A 25,255-nucleotide genomic window follows, 5' to 3' on the forward strand; every position below is an offset into this window, starting at 1 on the left:
CAGCCTTTGGCATTAAGGGAACTCCAGGTAATACAGAACACTGCAGTGCATCTCAGCCACATGGGCATGTGCACATCAAATCGTTCTGCTGTACCCTACAATGGCACTCTTCAGAGTATGAAAGGAAATTTGCCGTATTGGTCCTTGCCTTGCTCTGTGACCCAAATCTGGAGTAGCTTGGACTTTAGGCTATCCACAGCCCTGAGATGGAGACGATTGATGGTAACTGTTCCTTTGACACAGTAGAACCCTCCACAAACTCTGCTGTGAGTGGGAGATAAAACTGTGACATGAAGGTCCCTAGAAACAACAGACATCACAAACGTCACCACCTTTTACTCTTTGTGCAAGACGCATTTTTTTGATACTGCCTTGTTTAACATAACTACATATGTTTTAAATTGCAAACTCTACTGCAACAAACATAGAACAAACAGTTAGACACTCAGGTTGATGCAGTGCTGGTAGACACTGAGTTCCTACCATTCACATAATGTAAGAGTTTGTGTCAAATATGGGAAGTGTGAGGTTGCACAGCCAGAAGAATATCTTCTAAACCTAGTCGTAGAGCCATACATTTTTGCTGAAGGAAACACTGTTACAGGGGGTAGAAGTCAGTCATGTCCATTTATGGTACGGGTTTTACCAAAGTAACAGAAATTAATCTGCCTTCCTTACTAGAAGATATGCAATACAACCAGAATTTAATTCTATTAACTTAAAGAATAACAACAAATTCCCCATTATCTCCATTATGTCTTTTATCTACTTACCATTATTAAATTGTCAGCATAAGCAGATGAGGATGCCACCTAACTTGGACTTGCAATACTGTTCAGGTAGAGAGAGATGCCCCACTGAAGAGTAGATTCAGAGCACCTTTGAGTTTGCTGCTTTGAAGAAGCTCACTTCTCACTATTCAGCATATAGGAAGCTTACAGAAATTAATTTTCTTGTGTAGGCACCTGAAGTTAGATGGTGTGAAAAATACAATCCTCTTCTTCCAGTCACTGCAGTTATTACATGAGGTATTAAAGACAAGACCTAACACTTTCTGGAGGACAAATGATAGACAAACAGATTCTTTAAGTGATTTATTTTATAAATGTCAGTAAATTAGCAAATACATAACACAAACTTAAATATCACTGTATATCTCGTGGTGTTATATAAACAGTCCTTAATAAAAATTACATGTAGCAGTACCACATAAGCAAGGAGCAAAAATACCCTAATAAATTGGTTTGAAAATAAATGTACTTGAGAGAATGCTATCTGATACATAGTTTTAAACTTTTCTCGCTTTAAAGTCACGTCAGCCTAAAAAAGAACACGACTTCTTCCTTTTTATATAACATTACTGTGTAATACTGAGAAAAAAGGGAAAGAAAAGACATCGGTGGATAGAAGAGAAAGAACAGCAATGAAAGAATTGTGGAATGCTTTGATAATGTTTGGGTAATAAATTATTAGGATGTTCATCAAAATAACTAGAAAAGTAGTGCTCTCAGTAAAGTACTACCAGACTACCAAATAGGTACCAGACAAAAAGTGCTAACAGGTGCATAACCAGCATTCCAGTTTGTTCCAGTAATGCATCTTCACCTTGATAAATAGCACCCAAATACCTCCAGGGTATTTTCTTAAGAGTTTCCTAGTAGAGCAGTTATACCACCTTGCGGGGCTGTCCAGTGAACGTATCTAAAATATAGCCATAAAAGTGTAGAATGTATTGTGTTATATTATACATATACTGCATATCTGCATATTGTCCATGGAATAATTTAATAGTTCCAGTAAAATTTACCTTTCCCATTGAGAGCTCAGGGACTTGGAATGAAACTAAAAGATTCACCGGCAAGTTTAATCAAACATTAGGAGGCCTGAAAGATCTCTATTACATGAGATGTATTATTGTATGTTATGCAATTAAATAATACGTTAAATACGATATGAAGAGGACAGAGTCCAGCTCCACTTTCAGATATATCTTTGGAGGAAAAAAGTTCTAGGAGAGCATCTTTAATCTGTAAACGGAGCTGATTAACTGGAAGCAATCGAGACACGCCAGCGATGGAAGGTTACGTATGCTCAGTTCCTGTGTTAGCAGTCAGAACGCAGCTGCACTTTTGACCTCTGCCTCAGTTTCTCTGTGTAAAGCATCCTGAGATCTCAAGATAAAAAGCTACTTTGAAATACTACTACAATTACATGTTAAATTTTTCAGTGAAGCTTTTGAGCAGAGGACCTTGGAAAATTTCTTCCCAGACCATATATGTTACACTTCGATGGATACAATGAAATAGCAAAAACCAGAAGAAAAGCTTCTGAGGATATACAGGTGATTTCACTGCATTTGTTTTTTCCTTTTTTTATGTAGACATTCATCTTCCACAAGAAACCAAGCTTCTCAGGACACGCTGGATAGCAAAAAGCCCTAGTCATACATGCTTAGTTTCAAAGTTATGTTACTACTCAGAGAGAGAAATAAATGTATACTATATTAAAAACAATCATCACAGCCCTTTAAATGATTGGATAGTTTAGCTTTGAATGCAATTCAACCTAATAGAGGCTTTAATGGCTTTTGACAGATTGTTCCACTGATCAAGGGACATGTATGAAAATAACTGCCTACCAAGCCCTGATTTGATTTTAAGAAAAGAAAACTGAAGGTTAATGGTAAACAGAAGTTGATTGTTCACATTTTCACTGAAATAACTCTATCTGACCTGTTCTTAGAAGCAGTGAAATAAAGGATAATGGGAATGCTATACACCTGACTTTTTACTTTAGCCTCTAATCAAGAGGACTAATCAGACCAAGATGTGTTGGCATGAAAGCAAGTATTTGACCATACGGAGGGGGAGGAGAACAACTTTTGTGACCAAATTCTGATTCATCATGTGAATTATGAATGCTGTCTCCAAAGCAACAAGAAGATAAACCATATTTTTCATGTCATGTGTGAAGTGCTCACACCCAAACATCAGCATTTGAAAGTGACAATTTTATCAGTTATTTGTTGGCTTTTATTTGGCATGTTACTCAGCCAATTCTGCAGCCTTACTAAGTACAGTCTTTTTGCAGTTGTACAAGTTATCTTCTCTTGTTCAATGAATGCCCCCAGGCTCAGGTGACGAGGACAGATGAATGTAAATTAAGATGCAAGCCCAGCCACGCTGAAGGTGATGAGTCTCAATTTGGACTGGAGAGAGTGGTGAACAGTGGTTCTATTCAGGATTGCCTCTGCCCTTACAGGTGGGGTGAGGTGACAGCCAGAAGCAGGCAGGTTGGGAGCCCTCAGAAACATTGAATGTTGGTGGTTTTGCTTGAGTCTTTCATCACTACCTAACGGCTCCCACCCTCTAACGCTAGATTAGTGTAGGGCTGAGCTTTTCACTCTGCTGTGGGGAGTGCAGTGGTTGTCTTTTTTTGGATGAGGAACCTCACTGTGAACAGCGTTCTGTTTGTTTGTCTGACCCTTCCCCATAGCAGCTCACCGTCCTGATGGGATAGTTCAGAAGATGAGCTGCAGCAACTTGAATCTCAAACGGGAAACAGATGTTGAGTGGAGGTACTCAGTCCATGGAGGTGTAGCAGGACAGGTGGAGGCTGAAGCTGGGGATCAGGGTTCCTCATGCCTGTTGCTACAGTGGCACAACCACTCTTGCCAACTCTGTAACCTTGGTGCAAGAAGACAGTGGTCAGCGCCTACCAAAAAGCTGAGGACCAGCTGTCGGGGCCATGAGGGGGGTTAAGGAGCCAACATTAACTTTGCGTCAGGTGGTAACAATTAAGGGAGAGATCCTGACCTGCACTGTACAAGTTACTGCTCAATGACTCCCATATGAGTTCAGTTAATAAAGTTGTGGCCTTGAGAAAGCACATCCCTTGCATCTCATGTGCAACTCATCTCATCTGTCTTCCCGTCTTCTCATCCCAGCTTAGACATCAGCTCCTGGGCTAGTTTAATCTCTGTTACATTAGCCTGAATTCCACTGCATGACACAGGACTAGTGGAACGGCATTACAATAACTGAGAAAGGAGCAATGCCCATTCTTAACACACTACAATATTTTAGCCATCTTTCATAATAGATTTTAGTATTCTTTTCATTTCCTTTTTTCCTGTTATGGCACTGGAATCCCTGAATCCGTCCCACAGCATTAAGAAGTCCAGCATGATTTTAAAGTGCATCTTGCATCATTACCAGTGAAACTAAAACTATATCTGGATGATAATAAGACAACTGATTTGGATATTTATTATGTTGCATGTTACCCATCCTGGACAGTTTCCAGTTGGTGATTACTCATGGCATTCTTACTCACACTTTAGATAATCAGAATCTGCTGTAAAGCTCAGAGCATAAGCTTTTAAAGATACCTTTTAAATCTACTGTATTGAGATTAATATTTTTTATTTACATAACCTTTTAACAAGAAGAAAGGACCTACTGGATGAAATATTTTCATATATGGAGATATGAATAAAGCATTATAAAAGCATTTCTAATTACACTGCATAACACAGCAGTTTTCTATCAAATACTTAAAAACAGCTTTTACCTTTCATCCCCCAAATTACAGAAACAATAAAAGTTTTTAATTTTCTGCCAACATTTTCTTTCTATCAGTGTAAAACCAACTCCGTATCAGATTTTTTAAAGAAAGCCCTTGCCTCGAGCATTTCATTTGTATCGGTTCCATGTTTAGTCAGTAGCTTTTGTAAAACTGATGAATATTGTCTAAAGGCAAGTGCAGACAGGCAAACAGATCTGTATCTTCTGTAATCCATTTAGCCTGACGCACACGTTCAAGTGAACTATTTTACCTTAATTCTTTCATGGCTGATGAAAAGTAAATGTAAGCAAAGTTGTGAACTTCACCATTTAAAAAGAATCACTGAATCTAATGTTAGAAGCTAATTTATGCTCTCACGTCTTCCCTGAAAAAAACTGACCTTGGTCCTCCTGCCTCTAGAGCATCCAGACTTGGCAAGCAGTTGCTATACACAGAACATCCATTAGAGCCTGTGTCTTTCTGCTCATCCAAAATGGAAATGGGTTATCTAATGCTGGATTGCTAAAGTATCATTGCAACATGAGCTAAATTATAACTATTTGAATAAAATAAAGAAAACTTTGAAGTATTTGTCTGCTTGTAGTACATAAGCCAAACACAGCAATAATTTACAGGTCATCTCTCAATTTTTTAACAGATATTTACCTTTAACCATGTTCTCCTCTTGGGGTACCCTTTGGCATTACTACATGCTTCGAACAGTTCCATCAACCTTACTCACGTCTTTGCTATCAACTCCTGTGGGCTTTGGAGATATGAAATCTTATACTTCTGTATTTCAACTGAACTCAATCAAGTTACTGATTCAGGTTATGTGAGACTGGAATGCAACACAGAGCATTAATCCTCTTTAACCACTTGATTATTGGTATTTCGCCACTGAATCTTAGGTCTTATCCATTCCCAGGTGTTAATTTGTCTATGTCGTTGCCATCTATGGCTTAAATGAGTGCTATCTGACTGCACTGAGGCTAGTACTAGTTCAGCTAATTCACTAGCTTAAATCTTCAGCATAGACAAGACCTAGAATCATGTATTTTTAAAAAATTATATTATTGCTGCCAGCAGTCTCCTAATACAAGAAAAAAATCAGTGGTTTTTTTGCACTACTGCTGGAAATAATTATTTGCCAATCATTTTTTAATAGCTATGCCTCCACTTCAGCTACAAACTACAACACTGATGTGCCTTCTCTACCCTTTATGGCTGTCAGATTCATTTCAATACTGTGATCCCCATGGTTTCTAGCAGCACTTAATTAAACATAAAATAATCATAAAGTAACAGCATAAACAAACAAACAATCCCCTCAAACGCTGTGTTAACAGTGTTACATCATTAGCTTGTTTGAATTCATCTCGCTCATTTTCAAAGTAATATCTGTTTCTGTGAGAACTGCCTTTTCAAAAGCAGAATTCCCACATCTTCAGCTAGCTTTTCTCTAAGTGATCTCCAAAGTAAACAGTATTTAGTGTGGCATTAATCCAAGTATATGCTATTTGCCCACTGGTAAAGCCAGCTTTAGCTAGTGCAGGAAAGAAAAAGCTATGCCCATAACATAGTATTTCAAAATGTTAAGAAATCTGTGGCACAAGAGACAATAGATAAATGTATGGATCAAGGTTATAATATAATCAAACCTACTTTAAATAACAATTTATTCTTCAGAGTGAATTCTACATTCTACAGGGTGGCTAACAGTTTTCACAGAAGTCCAGGACTGCAATGAAAATGCTTGATGCAGGTCTTCATACTTTTGCTGGCATAGCTACGTCAAAGGTGTTAAGAAGTACAATCTCTACTTGATATAATTGTCCTGGCAAAAGCTGGTAGGTGTGGACACAGTTTTATACCACTAAAACTGAATTTTTGCTGGCACAGCTTCTTTAGCTCCAGGGAGGTCTGGCATATGTTATACTGTCAAAAGTACAATTTTCAGCAGTGCAAGCCTCATCCACACAAAGAGCGCTTTGCCAATACAGTATCCTGGTATGCTCTGGGTAAGCCTGGCCTCAACAGCGATTTTAAACAGAAGATTAACACAGGAGGCGTATTCATTTCTTGGTGGCAACGTCAAGCTCCGAGTCCTACTGGCTTCTTTTGGAGTGGTAATACAGACTGAGTGCTGTTTCACCATAATATGATTTTCTTCTGCTTTTTATGGCAAAGGAAAAGGTGTACACCAGCTCAAGTTAAAGTAGCAACTTAACCAAATGAAAAATCTCTCTCTCATTCAGGAGTGCCTGGTATTGTCCAACATAGAGTTGTTCCTTTTATAGCATGTTATTACAAAACAGATCACAAACAGCTTCATTTCTCATAGTCTTCTGGTTTTGTTCTCATAGATCTCACTGGATCAACACAGATGCTGCAGTGCCCAGTATCACACAACCTAAATCCAATCTGTCAGGGGACGTGACACCCCAAATGAAAATCCTTACTTAGGTCCATCAGCTCTTTAGACAATGCCCTAGGAAACCTGGCCTCAGAATAGGATTCACAACATGCAGAAACAAAGCAATGGTTAGGAACCAAATTCTGAGTTCCGGGGAGCCCAGGAGGTATAGATTCACATTGGAAATCTCTCCCAGTACTACTCGATTGCCGTGATGAAAAACAGCAAGAAACTCTTGGGATCTATGTCAGGATGCTCCTCCAGAGTTCCTCATCTGAAAAAATGCCCTGAAACAAGGAGCCATCGCATAAAGGACTTTCTCCATCATCTCCTGTACCTCTGTCTATTTTAGTGGATGAAGAACTCACCATATTGTGTGCACAGCTCTATCCTGGAGATATCCAGCAGGCTTACCCCAAGCTGGCCTCTCATTAGGATGCCCAGATCATGCAACAGCTTTGTCGCAGGTGTGAGCTACACCTTATGTTGCTCAAAGCTGCCAAGCCCGAGGCAGTTCTAGGCACTCATAGAAGCTGAAATTTAGGCATCAAGGGAACTTGCAGAAACACAGATATCCATGGGCTGTAGGGTCACAATGGGAATTAGAGTGGAGGAGGAAAGAACTGAGGCTGGTGTTCTGGACTTCGGGTCTTAAAAGCTACATGTTTCTGTAGATTTGGAGCCTGGTCTTTTTCATTACGAGGCAGTAACTAAGGTACTGTGTGAAGACCAGTAAAATCTGCATTGACGCATAAAATAACACACGATCAAGGAATCATAAAGCTGAAAAGATTTATGTTAAACTAAAAGGCTTCTCTCCAAATGATGAGCATCTATAATTCTAGGCTGGAAGGTCACCTGTTATTCTCCCCACTGAACAAGATTTTGTAGATTAGCAATTATTTCTTCAAGATCATATGGCAGAGGCATATTACATTCATCATCTGTCCAGAAGGGATGGCATTCTGGTTTCTGGTCTTCTGGCAAGCTCTCTGCTGCTTCTGACTGGCATCTGAAAAGAAAGGTAAGAAGATGAGCTACTTAAGTAAAACTGTATCAAGAAACTGAATACTCAGCGAGGATACATTTGCGCATTAATTTAAAGAGAAAGATTATAATAAAAAAGAAATACCACATCTTCTGACCAAATGGATTGTTCATTTACAGTGAAGTTGATTCCTGTTGTAGGCTTTGTATTTTCCATAGGGATTTCTCAAAAAGCCAATCACAGAGAAAACTCGGTTAGTGTACCTTTATATGGTGAATTATTTTTTCATTATCTCAGCTGTTACTTAAAGTATGTGATTAAACCATTATCAGATTTAAATGTTTGCCGGTTTCCAATGTATTACTAGATTATTGAGAAAGATTAAACTGAATTTACTGCATTAAGGTCAGGGGGGATAGATTAAACAATATTAAAGAAGCCGGACTAGCTTTGTAGATTCTGGAGATTTACAAGTGTATCAACCTGCTTAGCTCTGAAAAAGGCAATATAAAAAGAGAAAATTCTACAAAGATAAATGGAAATGGAGGTTAATAACAACTTCCAATGATGAATAGGTGGGCAAAACTTCAATAAAATTAAATTAAGAGGTTAGTGTATGTTAGTCCCCAGAGAAAATGTTTAAATTACAGTGTTTTTTATTAAATGGATTATTCATCAATACTAGTGAAGTCTAATTATAATATTCAGCTGAACTGCAGCCTGCAGAGGGAAGTTTTATAAGTGGCAACCATCACCTCTCTTAAGATTAGGCCGTAACACAACATGCTGCATCAAAAAAATTGTCACAGTTCAAGGAGGATTTCTCCCCCTCTCTTTTCCCCTCCCCTCAAACAATTTGCATGTTGCCGATTAATTAGTTAATGTTTGCAACGGGGCAAGACAAAGAAAAATGCTAAGCATTACTATAATTTTGGTATATACTTCAGGTCAACGTAGTTCTTCAAAGAGATAAAAAGCAAATTGTAGAAATACACTTTTATCCCTTGTAAGATGTTTTCTAAAATTCATGTTCTATAAAGCACAAAATTGTTGTAACAATTTTAAAGTTGTTTTAAACATATATGCGTCTTTCATCTCTGTAAAATGAACTCTAAAAATACTGACACCCGCAACTTCCTTGTCTATACCATTGGCCTTCTGGAAGAGACTGTTTCCAAATGAAAGATGCCTTCTTCTCTTGGGAATTATTAATGGCAGTGTAATCCCCATGAGAAAACATACTTCAGCTTTACACCCATGTTGGTGTGTGGTTAATTGCCGCACCAGCATCCTGGGCACTCAATCCATCGTACATTACACCACAAGGACAGTATTAACACATAACATTCCAATATATCTTCAGCTCTCCACATCAGCCCCTGATAATAGCATCTGTTAACATGCACTAAGTACTATTATGTAGCACATCACTTCATAAATAATAAGATTAGCCGACCTCAGGGCCCTGGGAAGAGTAATGTGTTTAAATGTTCTCATTATTTATTTAAAACAAGAATTAAAGGAACAGAAGCTACTTGTGACAATCCTCTTAGCATAAATATTAAACTGTTTGCATTGATAAGCCGCACTGTACAGAATAACAGAGGATTTGTTTTGCTGGCTGCTTTATAATAGTGGTTAGAGCAAATGCAGTTCTGAGAGGTACTTAACTGATTGTGCCATCATGTTCCGAAGACATTTTCCAAATTATATAAAGGAACAGGAGAAAATTAATATGCAGGGGAAGCTGAAACTAATTACAGCATAACTCTATAAGGCTTTTAAAATCTTGCTTTATTTTCTGTCTTGGCACAAAATAATACGCTCAATTTGCTGGGTAGTATAAGATATTCCAGTTTAAGCATTTCAATCTAAAAGTGGGTAAATTAATCATGTAGAGATTATTGCAGATGACAAATCAAGAAGCTCAGCCGGTAAATACTGCAGGCATATTATGTGGTCTGCAAAAGTTAACTTGTAATAATAAACATTCTCTCTCTCACACATCTGCTATTAACAACAGAATTTTCATTGAGAGGAAAAACATACCAACTTTTAGGTTCTTCACCATTTCAGTGCCCTTTTTTTACCTTTAATTCCTCTTTTTTCCCTTGTTCTCTCACACAAATGGATTGACCCGCTTTTCCCTCACATTTGGGGTTTGGGCATCTGTGTTGCTGTAAATGTGGCAGCAGTCACAGTGATGCTGCGACTGGACAACCCATGAGCAACTATTCTAGTTGCTACTTTCCCTTCTCTGTTTTTCTTACCAGCAGAGCCATCTCTGAAAGGTCACCCCACAACTAAGCATGTGCCTTAACTTTCAGGCAATCATGCACTTGGGAAGTTTTAGCCATATCATATTGCATGTGAGGGATTAGAGGAATGGAAGTGTGTCAGGTCCTTGGGCTTCCTGTGCAAATCTGATGACAGAAATGCATCAGTGTACTGCAAAAGTATAAAAAAGGACAAAGCAGTGCCGTAATTCCAAGTTCTGCCATCCCATAGCTCCTTTGTCTTTCTGTCCAGGATTTCTATTGCTTTGCTTTGTATCACTAGCAAAACCAGCAGTGAATGTTACATTTTTACATTTTGTGAGTCACCTCTTTTGACCAAAATTATAATCCCTGTGCTGGATCCGCTGACATCAAAGTCAACTCAAGTTGCTCATATTTAAAGATATGGGGCTGGGTTCTAAGCAGTCATTGCTGCACCTGGCAGTTCATTAAGCAATTCACCTCAATGGCATCCACAAGCTTGAATGCAGTCATCCAAATACTTGCTTTCTGACTTAGAGTTAGGGTGCAAGAACAGTCCTTTCCAGATGAGTATATTACTATTGATTTTAATACATTTCTGTAGGAGAAATTGTTCCTACAATGGTCTTTAATTTGTAGCAGAGTAACAGACCTGGAGATCCTGCAAAAGGACAGCAACATTTTTAACTGAAGCAGAACAATCAAAGGCACTTAAACAATTGCACAGAATTATTTCAAATTCCTTTGTATCTGGGAAAAGATAGCTAACATAAGTTAGCAATGATAACTCAGGATAAACAGAAATTCTATCTTTTCACAGATACAAAAGAATTTATGAGGCTCCATGTGGCTCCAAAAGAATTTATGAGGCTCCACTGCAAACACTGAAGTACAGTGGTAGTGGAAAAGTACCAAAATTTATTATAAGTTAATTAAAATATTGTATCTCCATTAAAACCCATTCTTTCCGTTAATAAAGTCAAATCTCCAAAAGAGAGTAGCTCTAATCTGTGTATATTGTATGCACAAAATGTGCTAAGAGTGGAAATAACACATGCTCTGAGATGGAGAACAGATGCCAAATCAAGAGGCATCTTTCATACCTTATTTGCAGCAGGAGAACAGAAAAACTGCCGTGATATATTTCAGAGCAATTTAGCTCCAACACCGTGATGATACATGTTCACCAACATACTATAGAAAGGATGATTTGTCTAAAGATGTGCGGAATGCACAAAACTCCATGGTCCCTACTTTCTTGCTAAAACAATCAAGACCTGTGCCAGTTTCAATTTAAAAAGCCCATTTTTAAGGAACAATTAGTTACCGTTGCGGTGCACATTGTCACTACCTCTCCCCTGTAAACTTCACAGATTTTTGATCCCCTTTTTGTCTATTTTTGCCAAATGGACTTTGCTCATTAATATTTACCAATAGCTGAATATTAATATATGTTCAACTAAGTCATGACAAACATTTGTATGACTGTATGACTATTTGTATGACAATATATGACGCTTTCCCTTGGAAGGTGGTTAATATCACCATGGGCAGGTATACATTCACTGAGACAGCCAGTTGCCTGGTCATGGTCCCCTGGGCTGCACTGACATTTTGATGATCAGGGTGTCAGCTACATTAGAGAACACTGATCACAATGCTAAAATTAACCAAGCTAGCTAAAGTGTGTGTTAATTATGAGTATGCAAGCAGTCAATAAAAGGTTAATGCAAAAGTCAAAGGATAAATTTATTTCAGTATTGCATCACTCTACTGACTAAATGACTAACATTATGCTTTGTTTTTAATCGATATATTTTACAGTAATGTGTGAGCCATTGATTTGAAAAACAGTCGTCTTTCTAACAGTTAAGTTTTGCAACTATTAAGTATCAATAAACTTAAACCACTCTTTTCTTCAGAGCAGATACTTTTTTGTTCTGTTGTCAGGAACAGGAATGCATATAAGCCAGGAGGCGGCCTCGGGTTCTGCTGATGAATGTGATTAATGCAAATAAGAATTATTACCTAGGAACTGAAATAAGGTACTGTGAATTAGGGTCCCTGGATTCTAGTGCATTGTTTGTCTGCTCCACAGAAGTGTAGTCAAATCAGATCAATAGGGGTCAATTTGTGGCTCAGACTGCACATGCATGTTAAGAGTGAGGAGATGGTATGAATAATCCAGTTTCCTAGATGGTACTAATTTAGCTGCCTGTGCCTGGCAGTTCAAAGACCAATGGAGATCACGTGGAAATTCATAAGGTAAGTCAAGGAACACGGGTCTGGCCATCTTCCCCATGTACTGATATGGTCAGAAAGGGAGGGGGATATTTGCTCTGCATGTACATAAGTACACGCTCACCCATACATGCTTACTCCAGCATTCCTGAAATTATTATGTTTTATATGGGAGTTATTTCTTCCCTCCATTCAAGCTAGAATAAAGGTGTTACTGAGCTGTTATTCAGAACTTCAGAGTATCTTTTAAAACAGTGGCCCAGGTAAAAACAGTGTTCAGATCACCCTACTAAGACAAATGCACTCATTAAACCCTTACTGACATTGGTTAAAAGGATATAACACTGCTAACATGGATGCTGTTCTGAGTAAGAGTCACAGTAGTAGCTTCTTTAGACAGCATCTTCCATTCTTAAGATTCACAGTGACTTTGCAAATTTGGGTCTGATCAAGTATGGGTTATTATTGTTCCAACACAGAGCTCTGCTGTGTGAACACAAATCCTAATAGTACCGGTACCTGGTACATATAGCTTTGCTTGCCGGTTTGGATTTTTTCATCCTCGTCCTTCAAACCTTTCCTCTGCCTGGAAATTATTATGCAAACTACGTGCAGTTACTCTAATCTCAGTGTTAGGATTATCCCATGTCATTTCAAGCTGACATTCTTAGTTGCCAGAGCATATACAAGAGAATACAGTGCGTTCTCAGCTATCTGAATTGTTATGCAAAGCACAGAGAAAATATGAGATTACATACATGAGAACAATTACTCAGATAAGTTAACCTTGATTTTTCTTTTTTCTAAATAGTGTATGTCATTGACAGGTATGACAAATTTACTTCTGCTGCTGAATACATCACAATTAAAACCTGATACCGCTTAAGTCAAAGTCGAAACTTCCAGTGATTTCAACAAGGCCAAGATTTCAGTTCAAATGCTTTTCCAGAAACAATTCACAATAGACATGAACTAGTAAGTATAATAATAAAAACCATCCAAAAGAAACTATGGAAGGAATGAAATAGGCTGAATATAGTTTCTCAAAGAGAAATTTAGCAAGGGATACTCAATTTAAAATTTTTTATCCATTTACAACGGTGGTTAAATTATTGGCATTGTAAGTCAGCTAATACGATGTTGAGTAATAAGATGTGATATTCTGTAACTTCAAAGTTGCCACAGAAAGAAAAAATATCTGTTTTATCAAACTGCATTCTCAGTAAAGCACAGAAAATCTCTCAAGTAAAAACTCAAACTGATGCTGTAAATACACATTCCCCTTCACCTTTGGACATGGATAGGATATTGGGATAAAGTCCCTAAAAAGGAGTGGAAAAGTCACCCCTGTTATTTGAAGAACTGAACTTTCATTTATCTTCATGAAAAATTAAAAGGTGGAAGGGATAAATGTAATTCATGATAAAATGGAATGGGGGTGAGAAATCTGAAAAGCAGCTGCTTTCCAGTTGGGTGCCCATTCCAGCATTAGCAATTTCAGAAATTACAATATGCCTAATTTTAAGCTTTCTTCTATTCCAGGCACCTGTTTGGTCACAGTAGCTGGTAACAAGTGAAAATTTCCAACCACTGATTAAGGTTTAAGGCCATCAGGTAGACTGCTGAGAACAATTTTATACCTAGATCTATTTGTCAGCATGCCCATTACACACCAGTGGTGACGAATGGGACACTTTGCCAGCGGACCAGCTAGAAGCTGCTGACCTCTGGCATCAGTCACTGGAGGGGGGCACCTGAAGCCTGCACTGCTCCTACCTGGCCACGTGGAACAATACGGGGGTCCAATGGCAAGGGTGATTATATATGTCATATCTCAGGCAACCCTGCTAGAGCTTTAGCGTACCCAGAGTCAAATTCCAGAGCACAGCACAAAGCTGAGACAACTGTAGAAATGTACAAAACAAAGGGTGCATGGTTTCACAGAGGTATAAGGTAGCTTTCCTTGCCATTCGGCAGAATGGACACATTGTTCTCAGAGAACAATGAAAACAAACACAGGTGAAGAAATGGCAACTCTTCCATTGGGAGCAAAACGTGCGACAGCCACTATGTCACTGGTGCCCTCATCCTGCATGGACAGAGCTCCAGCCTGGACCAGCTCTATCAGAGGGAAACCATTCCTATGCTCTCCCGGGAGTACTTTTTCTGGAGACCTAATCCAAGACATGAGATTTACATAGGGAGCTGGAGCTAAACTTGTTTATAGTTAAAAAATGTTGAAATCTTGACTTCTGGTTTGGCTTATTTTAGAGGAAATAACATATACAAAATCAGCATGTCAGCTGGAACTTCACCAAAATTGAAGGGTGTTTGGAAAATGGGGGCTAGTTAATGCCCCATCATGACACAGGGTTAGGGTGGAATGTTTTCTGATCTCTTTGTTTCAAGTCTGTAAAAGATAATCAAGCCAATAATTTACAAATCCTTCACTTGGTATTAACTTTCATAATTTGTACCCTAAAAACTGTTTACTGAAAAAACAAAGGATGGAGAAAATATATGGAAATACAACAATATGAAAGATGTTTTCTTCATATGGCTGTAAATGCTTTGTCTTTATCACCAACAAAATTGTATTTTTTCAGGCCAAAACTGGAATTTTGAAAGTTATTGAGTTCAATCTCAACCTTAAACCAAAGATCTTCTTAGCTTTTTAAATTAAGCAATCAGAAAGTTGTCAGCCTTGGCAGAGAGTATTTCTTTCAGTTGTTCCATGCTTGTCCCTACTGTGACTCTGCACAACTAAAACCTTCCCAGGTTTACTCTGCCTTTTAAGAACAAAACAACTTACATCAATATTTGACTTTGCAAACCAGATTTCAGAAGTACTGGTCCCAAATAGGCAGTGAAATGAAGTGGCCAGATGGAAAGAGAGCAGTGCTTCGTTCTTTTGAACATCTAATCCCCAGTGTATTCCCAAGGAGTCTGTCCCATTTACATTAAGTCACTGCTGATGTTCTTTCATGTGCTGTAACTAGAGTGTGCCCAGCCATAAGTAATGGCTGAGACCAGGACTGCCTTTATAGAAGGGACAAAACGCGTTTGTTTCCAGGTAAGAAAATTGAAAAGAGAATGCCAGATTTAGGAAGGGATAGAGGCAGTATCAGTTAAATTTTAATCCAAGAAAAAAACATGTACCAGCTGCACAAATATGCAAGTACAAATACACATGATGGCATGTTAGAAGATCTCTCCTGTCTGCTTCTTTCAAAAGTGGATAATGACTTGTGTCACTGATGCATTTGGCCCTTACTAGAGAACCAAAGTTTACAGTCACTGACCCCAAGAGCTTTACGCCTCCAAAGTCAGCCATTATCCATCATTGGAAATGAGGATGCTGCTAAAATATGCTGAGGCATCACTAGTGACATAGTAGGATAGCCTGAAAACAGCCAGCATTATCCTTGTGTGTACTTCTACAAAGTGGATCTATAGCAGAATCCATCTTTTAACTCTGGCCTGCACGGTGCATTTGCTGTTCCACCAGAGGTAGGAGAGAGATCAATGAACCTGACACTAAAGAGGTTTAAGTGACAGTTGCATGAACTTGAAAATGCCAGAGTTTCTATTATTACTCAAATTGTAAATCAGGTAAATATGAGAAAAACTTAAATTGTTAATACCCTCCAAATGTTGACATAACAGCAACCAAAGCATTGGTGGAGTCCAACTGCAAAGAGTTTTCAAGTGGTGTACCAACGTGTTTCACGTGTATTTGCAGAAATATATGAAAAACTTACAAAACTATTTTTAAAGAATGTTTTGCTTTGCCTTAACTGTCGAGAAATTAAAATACATTTTCAACTTTTTTTGGCTACAATATTAATTAAAATCTGTAAAAATATGCTTCAGTCTTTCTAAACTATTTAGCTGACAGACTATGGGAAAGGATAAAGATTTGCTGCACAGTATCTTCAGCTACAGAGTGGGGATTGTAAAACAAAGCCCCAAAACCTCAGAAACGTTCCAGCTCTGGGTGGAAAGAACGGAAGAAAAGAGGACACAAGAAGCACCTTTCTCTGATACATTAATCTCTACTGTGGGTGAATTAATAAGCAGAAATCTACCCAAAAGATACTTCTGATGAGATTATCAATGACCGTCCTCACCATGTCCACCAACTCCACCCTACCAAAGGGGAATACCTCGTAGATGGCACTGCAGCAATTGTAATGCCACGGAGAAGAGTGCTGGCATTGGATGTGTGATGTAACCTTGACCTCCCCAGACAGAGCTTTTCCTCTGCTTTGTGGTCTCTGTCCAACAGACCTAGAAACTGTCCATGAGGAAATCAGTGCGCCTCCTATTCCCACAAGAGAACGGTTGTGTGGGGCAGCCTCCATTCCATGTTTGTTTGATTTTTTAATTAAGAAACATCACTACTCTCTATAAAGCATAGGGGGTAGGGAAATCCCCCAGAGAAACACTGAATAAATAACACGGCATTTGCTGAAAGATGAAGTTTAATCCAATTTAACCTATAGGTCTACAAATTGTTCCCTTTCAGCCCTGTTTCTCAGATGCTTTTGTTTCCTGTTTTTAGAATAATATGTAAACAAGCAATGTATCCTGACTGTACGAGAAGCACGTTTATACCTATCTATATACACACCCCTTCATACCAATATTTGCAAAAAATCCCATCAGTCCAAAAGAGGAAATTTCCATTTAGGGGAAATTTTCAGCACCACAGACATGGATTTAGTTATATACTTTTCATGATCAGCAATGGGATGTGAGTTATTCCCTCTGTGCTAAGAATATTTGGCTTTGACTTCAAACAATGTAGAAATGTATCAACCTCAATATAATTTATATTCTCTCAAAAGGAACCTAAAAATGCTCTAAGCCTTTGCCGAGGCATCTGATGTTCCAGTCGCCTCTGTTGCACTGTATGATCAGCTGTTTTATTTCACTTGCGATCCTTGCTTTCTTATGATTTTTTCAGACAAAGAAACAAAATGTCTGCTATACGCTGACTATAAACACAGCTGACTTGTTTTCCCCAAAGTATTGATTTTATGCACTTTTAAAATAACTATTTTCATTCTGTTTGCATAATCAGCTGGGGCATTGTTCCTCTACATTTCCAGAAACACAGATGGAATTGCTGATTTGGAGCCTTTGGAGAGATTTTACAGTATTCTCCAGAATCTAAGCTTCTATTAAAATAAGGTTTCAAGCACTTCTGGTTGTGAAGATAGCCTGGACAATGTACATTGATGCATGGTTATCTTGTTGAGTCCACAACCAGACAGACAGACGCAATAGCACCAAGGGAGCTGTGAACTTCCCCCACTTATTTTATTGGGTGTTTACTTGGGGCCAGATGCTCCCCTCTGTTGTGCAGAACGGCGTTAAATGACTGAGAAAAAGAAAGGAAAAGGAAATGGAAATAAAAACCAACAAAGAGGAGAAAAGGAAACCTCCACAGCCTGCTTCCCAGGGGGCTACAGATGCCCTCCCTTGCCAGTATTAGACTGCTGGAAGATTTGGGGTTGAGCCATGCACATGGCATATTTTTCAAACAACACTGTATTTTCCAAAAGAATGCCACCCGAAAAGTTAATGATGCTTCTAGCATCATTTACTGTTCCACATTATCTTTTGTACTCCTTTTATGTGGATGTCATATAGACAAGGAAAAATGTAAACATAGGGTGGTTTTAGATGACAGTGCAGTGCAGGAGGATGGCCCTTCCATTTAATGCCCCCTCATTTAAAGTAAGCAATCCCATTTTCCAAAGACCTTCAGGGTTTGCAGGCTCTGCCCTTCTGCAAGAGAGCTAAAACATTTTCCCTGTTGAATGTGTATTTTTCCATAGGACAACTTTTCACATTAATAAAAATCAACTGCTGTGTGACAAATTCCTATTTGTTATATGTGGAAAGTAAAATCAAAAGAAACATGACTGAATGCAACTAACAGTAACCATATTACTTGATCCTTAAATCAGACTGGACAGAAATGGGCTATATCTTTTCAGCATCAAAGCTATGTAATCCTGTCAGCCCAAAGTGCTTCCTGCGTCACTCCTGCAAGCTGCTAATACAACCCATCCTCAAAATTCCACAACTTCCATCAGGAGCAAAGCAAGGGTGACACAGAAGGGGCAGCACTTGGGAGCAGAACGGAACCGCAGAGCTTAGATATTTGTAGTAACTACTGTGGAAGAAGGACTCCGCATATGATTTTACACGGAACAGTTCTTTGTTCACGTAAGTTTATTAGGGAGAGTGACACCAAATGGAGATCCTGCCCCAGGAACCATGTTGTCTTGCTGCTCTCAGACTCTTACTAAAATGCAGCTCTCACTAGCTTTGGTCCGTCTCAATGAATTTGCATGTTTCATTAGCCAAAAGGAAACTATGATAGACTGATAGCAAGCGCCATATGGGACAGCCAAACAACCACGAGACTAACTTTCTGCAGACTGAAATTAAGGAATTGCTTATCACTATAACTTGGGACATAAATACGTATGTGTACATATATACATCTCTCTCTGTATACACAGATATATATGTATGTGAGTATATATGTAAGAGGAGCTTACACCACATTTTCTATCAAGAGATATGGCCTTGAACTCCTATGTGGCTTAGGGAACGAAAAAAAAAAAATGGTTTATTGTGCTGCAGAACTACATTGTCTTCCCTGTGTTGTGCACCTCGGCTGTAGCCTGCAACCAGAATGTTTATAACATATATTGGAACTAATACTATAAGAGCAATGCAATCCTATGGACTAAAACACAGTTTCCTTTAGGTCAACATGAGGTCAAACAGAAGCAGGAAGGAACAAATAATAGGGAAATGAGAAAACAGATACAAGAAAGGCAGAGAGGCTCAAAAAGAGGAAAAAGAAGTTTAGGAATAAAAAAGAAAGCCTCATGTAACTAATCACATTCCAATCACTGCAGAATTTCTCCATGGCTGCTGCTTTATTCAGTGATATTTTATGGATAAATCACTATAAAAATATACCACCAAAAAAATTTCAGTGCTGGCAGAGAAATAGATTTGATGTCCCAGGAAATACTACAGTACATCCAGGCACAAATAAAAATCATATGGCAACAATATGCTCAGTATGATGCTTCTCTAGTTCTGTAGGAGGAGTAAATCTTTCTGATTACCAAATAAGACCTCAGAATTTTTTCTATTTACCCTTTGCATTTCAAATAACTGAAAACATTATATAGAGACGTGAAATATCCTTTTCTACTTTAACTTGCAAATAGTTACCATCGCCCAAATACAATGCGAATAAATGCATTTCTTTACTTATTCTCAACTGCATTAAGGAAAGAAACTCTGTGTGAAAGTTCAGCATTACTATACCTCAAAATTTTGCAATTAATGTAATTCTGCAATATTTTTAATACCAACTAAAATTCCAGTACAGACTGAATGATGATTTAAAATTATTAGACAGGTTCCTTTATTTATTAGGTTCCTTTAATTACAGGTTCCTTTAAATACAGGTTCCTTTAATTATTAGACACTTTCCTTTATGGAATATGACTGCATTCAATCAATTTAAACATACGATAAACTACATGCATCTGATCCTGCCCTACTTTCACAGACATTATTTCCATGGGTGCTTAAAAAAAGTGCAAGATCCCGATCTATAACATTCTATCCGTGGACTTGAATTCTCTCAGTACCATGAAGACTTACTCACCCAAGTGAGTACCAGAATGCTACTAGCAGGTAAAACCTAAAACATCAATTGCAACAAATGCATATAGCTCTTCATATTATTTTCCATGGTGTAAAGAATCTTTCTGACTGCAATATCAATGACTTTAAACCACAGACTAAGACTTTAGACCTTTCGGTGTTGCCAACTCACTTGTTTTATATGCTATGATATATAGTCCTTGCTTTGAGCTATCTCTCACTACCGATGCTTTTGATGCTTTGTTCTCTTTTTACTTTAGGATGGAAAATAACAAATAATGCTGAGTTCTCTTCCTACTCTTGAATTCTTCTGATGTCTATCTTCAGAACTCTTCTAACATCCAATTTATGTCATTCTTTTTCTTTCTTATGCTGTGAATTTGAAACGAAAGAAGGTAACATAATATCATAAGATCTATGGACGATTGAAATGGCCTTCGGAGTAAACTTCAGAGTTATTCATAAAACTATCTTGCCTCAATAGAAAGTAAAAAATTGCTTTTCAATAGATAATGCAACTACTCTTGAAATTCTTCTTGGATGAAGTTATTGCCATACGGAACACTCTAATGATAATAAAGTATATGGTGAAGATGCCGTAATAGCAGTTCAGATGGGTTATTTTGAATTTGAATTGTGCCTTGCAAATACTAACATTCTCAAACATTTATGTGCTTTCTCTTGACTAATTCTTTATTATAAAATGGCTACAAAACCTGACGTTTGTTAATGAGAGAAGCTGACATCTGCTGTGCTGATTGACCTGCAATGGTACTATCACGTTACTCTGTCATATAATTCCTCTTAAAACATCACATCAGAATTCCAAAGACCTCTTACATTAGTTAATTAAGGACCTGATTCAACCTTCGATCAGGTTTGAGCAAAATGCATAGTCACATAGTTAAATCTCATTTAGCTCAGTGGAACTTTCAAATATATTTCAAGTTCAGCACAGGCTTAAAAGCTTCACTGCGTAGAGTCCCTAGACATGATCTCTACATCACTGCTCAATGCACAGCCGTATATATATACATGATTAACTGCAACTTTTCCTGAGAACTTGAGGTAGCCATCCTATCCCTACTCCAGTCCCTATCCTCACATTTAGTCTCTAGTCCCTGTACTGCACTGACCCGGTTCTCTCTAATTCATTATGCAACGGGCATGCATCTTCCACGTGTTATCTGCAGTAACGCAGGACTACAATAATGTACTAGCAGCACTTTTCAGGGATTTCTGCCAAGTAACCTACATAGTAGCCACACCGTTAGGTTCAAATTCTGTAGACAATGGTGTAATTTTTTGAGCTTGAGGAAACAGAAATCTTCTCTTGTTGGGTGCCATAAGCTGTCCATCCCTCCGTACTTTGTGCAGATTCATGGGAAATCAGGATATACATAATGAAAAGTATCCATTTCATTACTCTCACAAGAGACCTACTGTTTTGTCTTCCCTTGTTCTGCGTCTGCTAAAGAACAGTTATTTAAACTTTATGAAAAGTGGATGGTCTTGGCCTTCCATATGTTTTATTTTGTCTATGAATGTTGTATTTCAGACCTCGTTTTTCCTAGTTTATTGCTTGCCAGCTGAGCTACGTTAGTCGTTCCTTTCAATGAACTGCTGACGAAATGCCTTCTCTTCCTGTGTTACAAGAAACACTACTTCCCTGAGCATATAACAGACCTAATATCCCTCCTACTTAGTTTGCTTTTTCAAATAATATTGTGATTATATTAATCTAAAATGCAAAGTATGCGTTCACCTTTTTCTTTGCTGAAATGCTATTACTCCAACCTGTCTTAATGCCAAGGAATTAATGTAAACTTTAAGGGTTTTGGCAATAGCTACATAATCCTCCTCTTTTTGGTGCAAACAGGAGGTGTCCTTTCATCTTTTTTCCTTTCTTAAGTACTCCTGAGGAGTTATTAATTTGTAGTTTATATTTCTTGGATATGTGCAGTTCTACAGGGAAATTTCACACAGTCTCCTGTTTATTGAAGTGCCAGTAAGAGCATCTAGGGAAGTTAATGACATTCCTCAGCAAGACGAGAAACCCATTTTCTTAGACCTTCTCCCACAGAGTTTGTCCTTTCTGCTTTCACTTCAGCTTTTCTAGCGTTTCACCACTATTGAGCACGTAGAACACTGTTGCCTGCCCAAACAGTAGCAGGCCTGGGTTAGCTACTTTCTGTTAACAGATACCAATTTGATCTCCCTTTTCCAAGCCTTAATGACTTTACCAGGCTTAGTTTACTTAATGTTGGCTTGTCTGTCTAGCCAGAGTGAAACACTGGTGAAATCACACTGTAACCACAGGTTCTTTTCAAGTCCTTGAGGACTGCTGCATGCACTCCTTCCTCTTTTTTCTTTCCTTCTGACAAGATATTAGAAAAATAATGTTCATTTACATTTGTCTCATAATTTAAACCAGGTACCAATCTTCTAGAGGTATTTGTGACCTTCCTAATTGGAAAGTTTAGAATACGTTCAAGAGAACACCTTTGCATTACGAAAGCTTTGGGGCTTAAAAAATCTTGTTTGTCATCTGCCTTTTGTATTTTTTATTCAGAAACAACTAAGGGTGTTATTCTCTGCATTTCTGGATTTTAGGAATCAAATAATCTACCAATGTAAAAAACCCTCTTGGTAGAAGTCAGCTAGGGCTGTGCCAGGAAGCTTTTAGCAGTTCAGATCCATTTTTTCTCAACTTGTTCCAGAACACACACAAAAAAGAACAGTATCCATCTTTGCATACGGCCAGCCCTCTTAGAAATGTTAATCTCTGGCACTATGCTGTGTTATTAACTTATAACAGACTGAAGAACTCTGTGGCCCAATAACGTTGATTTGAATTCTGGAAATTATAAAGACTGTTAGAGTGCTGCTATCATGACAAAGGAAATGGAGTGATCCAGGTACCTACAGGCCCTGTAGCATATCATTAGGCAGTAGAAAAGCTGGTACAAGATTCATTTGACAGGTAATATGAATATATAGAGCATGCCAATCAGTATGTTTTTTCTGGAAAACAAATCTTGTTGGACAAACCCTTCAAGATGACAAGTTCAGTTACTAGAATAAACTGTGGAGGAATAGGATTAATTGATTTACACTAGCTAGTGAATGATTTTTTTTTTCCCAAGTAGCACTGAATGTCAACAGAACATACACCACAAGTAAGTAATGGCTATCAAGTAACATCATGATAAACATCAACGGGGAATCACTACTGAATGGTAACCGTCATAAGGGATTCCTCTAGAGACCAATTTGGTGGCCAGTGTTAGTCACATTTTCATCAGTATTCTGAAAGTACATGGCAATGATCAGCTACTTGACAATTTTTGCAGATAGCACAGAGACTGGTATGGTTAAAAAACATGTGGACAGGACTTAGCCCTGCCAGGTCACTTAATGATCAGGACGAAGTGCGTTATGGAACTATATGCAATGATAGGGAGAAGGATGACTGGAAAATTGATGAGTTTGTGCTCAAAACCACTGCGTCTGAAAACAATGCAGATATTATGCTGGACAACTCAAAATGAATTCCCAGTATAGTACCTAATCCTTCTGTATTTCACTAGGTAGACAAATATAAGAGTAACATGGAACAACCTTGTTTCCAGCTTTTTAGAAGTACATTGAAGAGAGCAGAGAAAAGAGACTGTGAAGACAGGTGGAAAATACGTGATAATGATTAACTCAATTTGCTTCACTTATCAGATTTAAAACTGATAGATTGAAGGAAAATATCTTGTATGAAAGAGCTCTCTTGTCTAGCAGAGGAAGCTGGAATTTGAAAAAGAACCCAGAGAAATTCAAATATGCCTGTTTTTTACAATGAAGTCAATCACACACTGGGACAAACTATTAAAGGAACAGAATATTCTTCATTTCTGACATCTTCAAATCAAGAAAAGATTCCTGTCTGGAAACCATGCAGTTACACAGCTAGCACAGGGATAAAAGGATAAAATTTAGTAACTTGTGACAGAAGTCAAAACAGCTGACATAAAAATCCTAAATACAGTGATGCTCAACCTTTTACACAACCATTCTTTAACAAGCTTACTTTGAGTAAGACTTTAAAAATTCCTTGTAATACAACTTGCTGTAAAATTATGCATTCTAATTGGAATGGATACTCCAGGAGAATGAAAGAAGACGGAAGACTTCTATTGTCCAAGTCCCAAAAGTATCAGCTTAGCCTTTGAACCCAATACCACTATGGAGAGAAAAACCCTGATGCAGAGAATAAAAACCTTTAGAAGCATCCATATTCTCCATTCTTTTGCACTTGTTATAGACAGGTATAAGTCTAACTTTTTAATATACATCGGTTTACCTAAAAAGAGAATTGTCCAAAAGGTACATACACACACATATATTTAATTAATACTACAATTTGTCATGTAATTATGAAAAATATTCAAGATATGAAAATGTAAGTAAATAGCATGTTTATCATCTCATTTACTTCGTTTCTCTTAAAGCATCCTGGAATCACCAAAACATACAAGGTCACACTGAATCAAAGGACATCATCTGCTTGTTCAAAATGTCATTATGGAAGAATCAAGAAAAAGCAGCTGTATTACAAGTCACCTTTCCAGCTCTCACAAACAAACTATTAATGGAGAAAGTCAGTCCTTTACAGTACATTACAGGGCCAAGGTCACCTGGAAAACCATAAGGCCTCACTGGCTACCCACAAGACCAACTTGATTAGTCCCAATAACCTCCTGCCCTTGCCGAGGGACTGATGGAAAGTCAAGTTTTTCAGCAGACTGCTAACTTGGTGTTCATGCTTTTTAGATGCACAGTTATACAAGCTAAAGTGTCTGAGATTCATCTGAAGCACTTAGTTTCAATTACTGTACAGTGTTCACTACTGTCTGTTGGAATTACCGTGAGCATTATAATTATGTTGATAATCACAAATTCTCTGAATACAAAGACAGGAGCATTATAATTATGTTGATAATCACAAATTCTCTGAATACAAAGACAGTCTAAACTCCAAGTCTATGTCAAGATTCATGTCTGCTAAAGAAGAGTGTAACTTTGGCA

General features: G+C 38.0%; 1 protein-coding gene across 8 annotated transcripts in view; it reads right to left on the minus strand.

Moving 5' to 3' along the window:
- Nucleotides 1–1,114: 1,114 nt before the first annotated feature.
- FTO (FTO alpha-ketoglutarate dependent dioxygenase) overlaps nucleotides 1,115–25,255 on the minus strand; it is a 263,803-nt gene continuing 239,662 nt past the window's right edge. For 7 of the 8 annotated variants that reach the window (XM_075510613.1, XM_075510611.1, XM_075510616.1 and 4 more), the window contains one exon: nucleotides 1,115–7,994. In XM_075510613.1, coding sequence (XP_075366728.1) covers nucleotides 7,844–7,994 — 151 coding nt within the window. In that variant the 3' untranslated portion in view covers nucleotides 1,115–7,843. The remainder of the gene's footprint in view (nucleotides 7,995–25,255) is intronic. The other variant, XM_075510612.1, reaches the window with a different exon arrangement.

Source organism: Mycteria americana, chromosome 8 (assembly GCF_035582795.1).
Source record: "Mycteria americana isolate JAX WOST 10 ecotype Jacksonville Zoo and Gardens chromosome 8, USCA_MyAme_1.0, whole genome shotgun sequence".
Lineage (NCBI taxonomy): Eukaryota > Metazoa > Chordata > Aves > Ciconiiformes > Ciconiidae > Mycteria > Mycteria americana.